This window comes from Salvelinus sp. IW2-2015, linkage group LG17 (genome assembly GCF_002910315.2).
Source record: "Salvelinus sp. IW2-2015 linkage group LG17, ASM291031v2, whole genome shotgun sequence".
Classification (NCBI taxonomy): Eukaryota; Metazoa; Chordata; class Actinopteri; order Salmoniformes; family Salmonidae; genus Salvelinus; species Salvelinus sp. IW2-2015.
The window spans coordinates 229756-239557 of NC_036857.1; the positions used below are offsets into that span (position 1 = coordinate 229756).

At 49.2% G+C, this 9802-nt stretch overlaps 1 protein-coding gene across 2 annotated transcripts in view; it reads right to left on the reverse strand.

Moving 5' to 3' along the window:
- Positions 1-405: 405 nt before the first annotated feature.
- LOC111976458 (G-protein coupled receptor 61-like) overlaps positions 406-9802 on the reverse strand; it is a 16241-nt gene continuing 6844 nt past the window's right edge. For both annotated transcript variants that reach the window (XM_024005293.2, XM_024005294.2), the window contains exons 2-3: positions 2865-3451; positions 406-2556 (exon numbers count right to left, since the gene is read on the reverse strand). In XM_024005293.2, coding sequence (XP_023861061.1) covers positions 1082-2556; positions 2865-2931 — 1542 coding nt within the window. In that variant the 5' untranslated portion in view covers positions 2932-3451 and the 3' untranslated portion in view covers positions 406-1081. The remainder of the gene's footprint in view (positions 2557-2864; positions 3452-9802) is intronic.

Sequence of the window (9802 nt, forward strand, 5' to 3'; positions counted from 1 at the left end):
CTTGCTTGCTATAAATACCACTGGCAAAGAACCAGCTGTGAAATGATCCTGTTAACACATTGGCTGCATACAAAATGGCGCCCTATTGCTCATATAGTGCACTTCTTTTGACCAGGGCCCAATAGAGCTTCAAATGGAAATGCAGTCCGAAATGGAAAAGGACTAAATCTGTATTCATTTCTTGGTTGCGTTAGGAAGCGGAGAATGAGACTAGAACGTGGAATAAACACTCGTTTCATACAAATTGATTCTGCTCCTCTTTCTGTGTGATCTGTGTGTTGACCTGGTTTTTAACCCTCTGTCTGTATGTATGTCTATAGGATTGGAGTTTTACATTTGTCTAACTGATTGTCTTGGGGCTGGGGGGGGGGGMGGGGGGTTCATCCACACTAAAACAAAGATTGTCAAGTGGTAATATGCTAGATGTTCTCTCACTCTCCTTGACCAGAATATAAATCATGTAGGAAGATTGACAGGAAACAGGGGGAAGTAGATAGACTGGCTGTATGTATTTGATGTAATGGGTTTTGGTCTTAATGGTAAATGGGTACCAATGTTGTTATACCAGGGTTAGGGTCAATTACATTTAAATGCAGTCTATTTTGGAAGTAAACCTCATTAAAAAAAGCATTGCGGATGATTGGAATTGGAATATCAGTTTATTTCCTGATTTTACTGGAATTAAAAATGGAATTTCCCCCGAACCTTTCATCATACCTCCTAGAGGAACTCTGATTCCAGTGACAGTCTCAAAGAATGCAAATAATAATAACCTGAATTCTTCAAAAGAAGATACCAAGTCTATATGATAGCTTCACTGTAACTGTAGCTCAAGAGCAATGTCTCACTTACTAGGTACATGTATGTCCCATAATCCAACTGTAGCAACGGTGGACAACAAAATCGTCAAACAGCATCAAATAGAATACCCCAGACGTTCTAAATATAACAGGTCATCTACCTGTCGTTTCCACCATACGACTTCTACGCCGATGTTTGGCCTGCAGGCTTTAGTGTTTCTACCTCTGACGCCTGGACCAAAAACAGGCCTACTGTACGAATGAACATCCAATACTACAGTTCAGGCCAGCACCGTCCTGTTTACTCTGCAGCAGTTCTCCGCTAGGTTGATGTCATCYTTCAGATTCAGATCCTGCTGCTCCAAGAACTCCAAGGTCTTCTCGATAATCTGTCCAGGGATGTGGAAGTCAACAGGCGTGTGTTCCAGGACCGGCGTGTTGTCCTGACGAGGTACATCTCGAAGACGGCCCCTCTCCCCCGCCTCCTCCTCGGCCCTGCTGGCCCTGCTGTGTGCCTGGGTGGAGGGTTCCAGATTGCACCCTGTCCCCTGGAGGAACTGGAGGAAGTTCTCCTCGATGGAGGCCTCTCGGCTGGCCAGCTGATTCCCGTCGCCCGGCCCCGCCCGCTTAAAGAGACAGCCCAGGCTTCGGCCCAGCTCTGTTCGGATCTGCCGATTCAGACAGCCATAGAAGAAAGGGTTGGAGGTGAAGCAGAAGTAACCGATCCAGGTCACAACTTCTTCCAGCTGGGCCGAAGCCAGGGAGGCCTGGGGGGTAGAGACCAGGGCGGCGTACAGGTGGAAGGAGAAGTAAGGCAGCCAGCAGCATAGGAACTGGCCTCCAACCGCCACCAGGACTGCTGCGGCTTTACCCCCATTGAAGGTCCTCTGACTGGGGGTGCGGAGTGGAGGACACGAGCCCCCAGGGCCCCCCAAGCTGACAGCCATGGTGGAGTGGCTGCTGAGGGACTCGGAGCGGTGAAGGTGGGGACCAGGTGTGTCCATCAACATAGGTAAGGGGCCATGCTGCATGGATGCCACCCGGGCTACTTTAAACATGTTACAGTACACAATCAGGATGATCAGTACTGTACACAGGAAGTAGACAAAGGTGAAGAAGACCATGAAGATTAATCGTGTGGTCCCTCCTCCAGTCCAGTGTAGGGAGCAACGTCTCTGGCTTGGAGGAGCCGGGATCAAGGGACTCCCTAGTCCTCTTCCAAGTCCGACACCTACCCCCTGGTTTCCCTGGGGCACCCAACCCAGTAGAGGCAGAGCTGACATCACAATAGCTTTGACCCAGATCCCGACTAACACTGCCACAACCACCCCTACTGTCATTTTCACCTCGTGGCGCATCGGGTGGACGATGTAGTAATACCTCTCCACGTTGATGGCTGAGATAGACAAAATGGCGGCACTGACCAGCCCTACACTCAGGCAGAGGTAGCTCTGACAGAGTGCCTCATCGTGCACCAAGATCCGGTCCGACAGCATCCCCAGAGGCATCAGAACCAGAGCCGCCAGCAGGTCGACCAGACACAGGTGGAACACGAAGGCGAACTTCCTCAGCTGCAGCGTCTTGGTGATGACGGCCATGACGGCTAGGTTGCCAACGACGGCCAGGAGGTCCATGAGGAGCATGGCAACCAGGGCCAGGGAGTGTGTCAGGGACAGGGGGGCTCCACTGGCGCCGATGCCCACAGGAAAACTCACGTTGGGGTGCAGCGAGACTGGGAAGGCTGGGAGCCATGGCCCTGAATGAAATAAATCATTCATTTTATTAGGCATATTTAAAATACATGTAGAGTTGCCTCAGCCATTTGAGTACAACAATACATACACAAACAATTATCAAAGATCATAAACACAAAGTCTACCAAGTCAGTACAAAATTAGGATAACTTTCTGCAAATTCCCAGGTTTCCAGAAATCGGGGTTGGAGGATTCCAGATTTCCTGCTTATTCTTTCCCGATTGCTAGAATCTTCTAAACAGCATTTCTGGAAAACCATTGGGGATTTTGGGACGGTTACCAGAATTTTGCAACCTTAATGGATACCAACCTGGAGGTCTGGAGAGGGAGGTGGAGGTGTTCCAGGGGGAACTGGAGGTGTCAGAAGGAGGTTCCATGCGAGGATGAGAGAGACGGAAGGAGAGAGGCCAGGGAGACTCAAAGGCCCATCACCCATCCTCCCCTGCAGTGGGATTGGGCTGAGGAACTGGGGACTGGGTTGGGGATTAGCAACAGATGTTCAGGTGGTGGTGGTACTGTCTGTCTGGGGCAGGTAGAGCTAGACAGGCCACCCTTGGCTGGTGGAAGTCTGGCAAAGTCCCACTTTTAATTCCAGAGACAAAGTCCGGTCGTGCACCAGGTAACCCAACACTAGATGCTGGAAGTCTGGACTGTAGATGGGATGGACCCTCTGGAGTGGTAGGAGAAGAGATTGGATGGGCCTCTGGAGTGGTAGGAGAAGGGATGGGATGGACCCTCTGGAGTGGTAGGAGAAGAGATTGGATAGACCCTCTTGAGTGGTAGGAGAAGGATTTACCTAATGACGATCCCGATAGGTACAGCTCTTTATATCTCTGCTCATAAGGAACGCTGCGTCCTTAGTGATGTTGAGAGGGTTCTAGTTGGAGAGGTTGGACTCTGAAACAAAGGTGAAGAAACATTGTTGGTTAAAAACAGGCATTCAAATGCAGGCATTGGAAAATGAGCCAAAACACACCTGTTATGAACTGCATTCTGTTTCTGTCAGAGATAAACGTTTTGTTGAGATCAACGAATGTCTCCATATTCACGAAGAAAGAAAGAGCTTCAGTACAGGAAAGCTTTGAATGTCGTTCACTGTCTTACCTACTTCAAATAATGTCATTTAAACATTACAAAGCCACATCAACAGCCTTCTGATAAATCAAAGAGAGGGATTCTCCTATGTATGAAGCAGGGTTCAAAATACAGCTTCCGCCTTTTCTGTTTGTAATTATGAGATGTAGAACAAGGCATTTTAAACACGCAACTCTCACGTTTTAACACTTGCATTTTAACACTCAACTCTCATGTTTTAACACTTGCATTTTAACACTCAACACTCACGTTTTAACACTTGCCTTTTAACACTCAATACTCACGTTTTTAACACTTGCATTTTAACACTCAACACTCACATTTTAACACTTGCATTTTAACACTCACATTTTAACACTTGCATTTTAACACTCACATTTTAACACTTGCATTTTAACACAACACTCACATTTTAACACTTGCATTTTAACACTCACATTTTAACACTCAACACTCACATTTTAACACTCTTTTATGTCACTGTGAAACAAACATATTATAACAATGTTATTATGGCTGGCTACAATCTCCATTTCACCACTGTGTTTGTAATTATGCCACAGACCGCAGCCACATATATACATCCATCTGCGTCTTCTAAAGCGTGTCTTTCAGGACAGCCAGCCCTGCCGGGGAGAAGCTATAAGCACGGAGGATGCAGCCCACCATATGTCTCAGAGACAGAAAATCCATAGTGTTGAGAGAATGTGTCAGCTGTGGTCATGCTACTGATTTCCTAGTTTATAGTGATGTAAATGAAGCAGTAATGGTATCTTAATAAAGTATAACATTTTAAGAGTATAATATGTACCAAATAGACATTTTATGTAAATATAAAGAGATGACCGAGTCACTGGCAAAGATGGGAGCGAAGCATCCATCCATGGGAGTTTTGCGAATTCAAACAAGGCTTTTTGGAATTGTCAGGCCACACTATCTATCAGTAATCAAACGTTGACATACTATCAATCCAAATGTTGTCACTCTGGGTTAGGCTACTCCGATTAAAGTGGGCCAAGGAGAAGTCTAGAGGGAGGAGCTTCGATGAAACGTGTTGTGATGCTAGTCTAGGAGAAGTAGCTGTAATGAAACGTGTTGTGATGCTAGTCTAGGAGGAGTAGCTGTAATGAAACGTGTTGTAATGTTAGTCTAGGAAGGTAGTAGCTGTAATGAAACATGTGTAATGCTAGTCTAGGGGGAGTAGCTGTAATGAAACGTGGTGTTGTAATAATGCTAGTCTAGGGGAGTAGCTGTAATGAAACGTGGTGTTGTAATGCTAGTCTAGGGGGAGTAGCTGTAATGAAACGTGTGTTGTAATGCTAGTCTAGGGGGAGTAGCTGTAATGAAACGTGTTGTTGATGCTAGTCTAGGGAAGTAGCTGTATGAACGTGTTTGTAATGCTAGTCTAGGGGGATAGCTGTAATGAAACGTGGTGTTGAATGCTAGTCTAGGGGAGTAGCTGTAATGAAACGTGTTGTGATGCTAGTCTAGGGGAAGTAGCTGTAATGAAACGTGTTGTGATGCTAGTCTAGGGGAGATATGAAACGTGTTGTGAATGCTAGTCTAGGAGGAGTAGCTGTAATGAAACGTGTTGTATGCTAGTCTAGGAGGAGTAGCTGTAATGAAACGTGTTGTAATGCTAGTCTAGGAGGAGTAGCTGTAATGAAACGTGTTGTGATGCTAGTCTAGGGGGAGTAGCTGTAATGAAACGTGTTGTGATGCTAGTCTAGGAGTAGCTGTAAGAAACGTGTTGTGATGCTAGTCTAGGAGGAGTAGCTGTAATGAAACGTGTTGTGATGCTAGTCTAGGAGGAGTAGCTGTAATGAAACGTGTTGTGATGCTAGTCTAGGAGGAGTAGCTGTAATGAAACGTGTTGTAATGCTAGTTCTAGGGGAGTAGCTGTAATGAAACGTGTTGTGATGCAGTCTAGGGAGTATCTGTAATGAACGTGTTGTGATGCTAGTCTAGGGGGAGTAGCTGTAATGAAACGTGTTGTGATGCTAGTCTGGAGAGTATCTGTAATGAAACGTTGTTGTGATGCTAGTCTAGGGGGAGTAGCTGTAATGAAACGTGTTGTGATGCTAGTCTAGGGGGAGTAGCTGTAATGAAACGTGTTGTGATGCTAGTCTAGGGGAGTAGCTGTAATGAAACGTGTTTGATGCTAGTCTAGGAGGAGTAGCTGTAATGAAACATGTTGTGATGCTAGTCTAGGGGAGTATCTGATGAAACGTGTTGTGATGCTAGTCTAGGAGAGTAGCTGTAATGAAACGTGTTTGTGATGCTAGTCTAGAGGAGTAGCTGTAATTGAAACGTGTTGTGATGCTAGTCTAGGGGAGTAGCTGTAATTAAACGTGTTGTGATGCTAGTCTAGGGGAGTAGCTGTAATGAAACGTGTGTAATGCTAGTCTAGGAGGAGTATCTGTAATGAAAGGGTTGTGATGCTAGTCTAGGAGGAGTAGCTGTAATGAAACGTGTTGTGATGCTAGTCTAGAGGAGTAGCTGTAATGAAACGGTTTGTAATGTTAGTCTAGGAGGAGTAGCTGTAATGAAACTGTCACGTTCCTGACCTGTTTTCTGTAGTTTTGTATGTGTTAGTTGTCAGGACGTGAGTTTGGGTGGGCAGTCTATGTTTTCTGTTTCTATGTTGGTTTAAAGGGTGACCTGATATGCTCTCAATTAGAGGCAGGTGGTTGTCATTTCCTCTGATGAGAGTCATATTAAGTAGGTGTTTTCACACTGTTTGTTGTGGGTGTTGTCTCCTGTGTCTGTGTCTATGTTGAACGTTTGTAGCCGTGTGTTGTGTGTGTGTGTGTGTGTGTGTGTGTGTGTGTGTGGTGTGGTGTGTGTGTGTGTGTGTGTGTGTTGTGTGTGTGTGTGTGTGTGTTTGTGTGTGTGGTGTGTGTGTGTGTGTGTGCACTACGTTTATAGCTTCACGGTCGTTTGTTGTTTTTGTATAGTTTGAATAGTGTTTCGTTTCATGTTCATCTTCGTAGAAAAAATAAAAGAAGATGCTTATTTTCCACATGCTGCGTTTTGGTCCGTCTCTCCTCCACACGATCGTGACAGAACCACCCCCAATCCAGGACCAAGCAGCAACCAACAGGAGAGGCTGAATTATTTGGAGAAATGGACATGGGAGGAAGACCTAGAAGGCAAAGGACCCTGGGGCGCCCAGGAGAATATCGCCGCCCAAAAGAGAGCTGGAGCAGCTAAAGCTGAGAGGCGGCGATATGAGGAGGCAGCAAAGAAGCAAGGCTGAGGCCGGAGAATCAAGCCCAAACCGGCGTTATGAGGGGACGCGTCTAGCACGGAAGCCCGAAAAGCCCGTGAGTACTACCCAAAAATTTATTCTTGGGGGGGCTAAGAGGTGGTGGCCAAGGGCAGGTAGGAGACCTGCGCCCACTTCACAGGCTAACCGTGGAGAGCGGGAGTACGGGCGAACACCGTGTTACGCAGTAGAGCGCACGGTGTCTCCTGTACGTGTGCATAGCCCGGTGCGGTTTATTCCACCTCCCCGCATGTAGGGCTAGATTGAGCGTTGAGCCGGATGTCATGAAGCCGGCCCTACATATCTGGCCACCAGTACGTCTCCTCGGGCCGGCTTACATGGACACAGCCTTACGCATGGTGTCTCCGGTTCGCCTACATAGCCCGTTGCGGGTTATTCCACCTCCCCGCACTGGTCGGGCGACGGGGAGCATTCAACCAGGTAAGTTGGGCAGCTCATGCTCAAGGGAGCCAGTACGCTTGCCACGGTCCGGTATTTCCGGCGCTACCTCCCCGCCCCAGCCCAGTACCACCAGTGCCTACACCAGCACCAGGCTTCCAGTGCGTTTTCAGAGCCCTGTTCCTCCTCCACGCACTCTCCCTATGGGTGCGTGTCTCCAGCCCAGTGCCTCCAGTTCCGGCACAACGCACTAAGCCTCCTGTGCGTCTCCAGAGCCCTGTACGCACTGTTCCTTCTCCCCGTACTCGTCCTGATGTGCGTGCACTCAGCCCGGTGCCACCAGTGCCGGTACCACGCACCAGGCTATAGTGCGCTTCGAGAGGTCAGTGTGCCTGTCCCTGCTCCCCGCACTAGGCTTGAAGTGCGTGTCTCCATCCGGTGCTCCAGTTCCGGCACCACGTACCAGGCCTACAGTGCGTCTCAGCCGGCAGAGTCTGCCGTCTGCCCGACGGCGCCTGAACTGTCCGTCTGCCAAGCGCCGCATGAACTGCCCGTCTGTATTGAGCCTTCAAAGCCGCCCGTCTGCCATGAGCCTACAGAGCCTTCTGCCAGACAGGAGCCGCTAGAGCCTTCCGCCAGACAGGAGCCGCTAGAGCCTTCGCCAGACAGGAGCAGCCAAAGCCTTCCGCCAGACAGGATCAGCCAGACATCCGTCTCCGCAGCGCCATCTGAGCCATCCGTCTCCGCAGCGCCATCTGAGCCATCCGTCTCCTCAGCGCCATCTGAGCCATCCGTCTCCTCAGCGCCGTCTGAGCCATCCGTCTCCCAGCGCCGCCTGAGCCATCCGTCTCCCCAGCGCCGCCTGAGCCATCCGTCTCCCCAGCGCCGTCTGAGCCATCCGTCTGTCCCGAGCCATTAGAGCCACCCGTCTGTCCCGAGCCGTCAGAGCCGTTAGTCAGTCAGGAGCCGCTAGAGCCATTCGTCAGTCAGGATCTGCCAGAGCCGCCAACCAGACAGGATCTGCCGAGCCGCCAACCAGACAGGATCTGCCAGAGCCGCCAACCAGACAGGATCTGCCAGAGCCGCCAACCAGACAGGATCTGCCAGAGCCGCCAACCAGACAGGATCTGCCAGAGCAGCCAACCAGACAGGACGCCAGAGCCGTCAGCGAGCCATCGAGCGTCCAGAGCCGTCAGCCCACATGAGCGTCCAGAGCCGTCAGCCAGCCATGAGCGTCCAGAGCCGTCAGCCCAGCCATGAGCGTCCAGAGCCGTCAGCCAGCATGAGCGTCCAGAGCCGTCAGCCAGCCCTGAGCGTCAGAGCCGTCAGCCAGTCATGAGCTGCCCTCTAGCCAGAGCGGCCATTTATCCAGAACTGCCCTCAGTCCAGAGCTGTCTCTCTGTCCGGAGCTGCCCTTCAGTCGGAGTTGCCCCTCTATCCTGAGCTACCTCTCTATCCTGACCTACCTCTCTGTCTGTGCTATATCTCTGTCCTGAGCTACCTTATCCCGGTGCTGCCCTTGTCCCGGTGCTGCCCCTTATATTAAGGTTACCATTAAAAATTAAGTGGGTTTAAGATGAGTGGTGGTCATTCTAAGTGGGAGACGTAAGCTGGGATTGACTATGGTGGGGTGGGGACTCGCCCAGAGCCTGAGCCAACCACCGTGGTCAGACGCCCACCCAGACCCTCCCCTAGACTTTGTGCTGGTGCGCCCGGAGTTCGCACCTTGAGGGGGGGGTTATGTTCACGTTCCTGACCTGTTTTCTGTTAGTTTTGTATGTGTTAGTTGGTCAGGACGTGAGTTTGGGTGGGCAGTCTATGTTTTCTGTTTCTATGTTGGTTTAAAGGGTGACCTGATATGGTCTCAATTAGAGCAGGTGGTTGTCATTTCCTCTGATTGAGAGTCATATTAAGGGGGTGTTTTCACACTGTTTGTTGTGGGTGGTTGTCTCCTGTGTCTGTGTCTATGTTGAACGTTTGTAGCCTGTGTGTGTGTGCACTACGTTTATAGCTTCACGGTCGTTTGTTGTTTTTGTATAGTTTGTAATAGTGTTTCGTTTCATGTTCATCTTCGTAGAAAAATAAAGAAGATAGGCTTATTTTCCACATGCTGCGTTTTGGTCCGTCTCTCCTCCACACGATCGTGACAGAAAATGGTGTTGTAATGCTAGTCTAGAGGAGTAGCTTTAATGAAAACGTGTTGTGATGCTAGTCTAGGAGGAGTAGCTGTAATGAAACGTGTTGTATGCTAGTCTAGGGGGAGTAGCTGTAATGAAACGTGTTGTGATGCTAGTCTAGGGGGAGTAGCTGTAATGAAACGTGTTGTGATGCTAGTCTAGGGGGAGTAGCTGTAATGAAACGTGTGTGTTGAATGCTAGTCTAGGAGAGTAGCTGTAATGAAACGTGTTGTTAATGCTAGTCTAGAGGGAGTAGCTGTAATGAAACGTGTTGTGATGCTAGTCTAGGGGAGTAGCTGTAATGACATG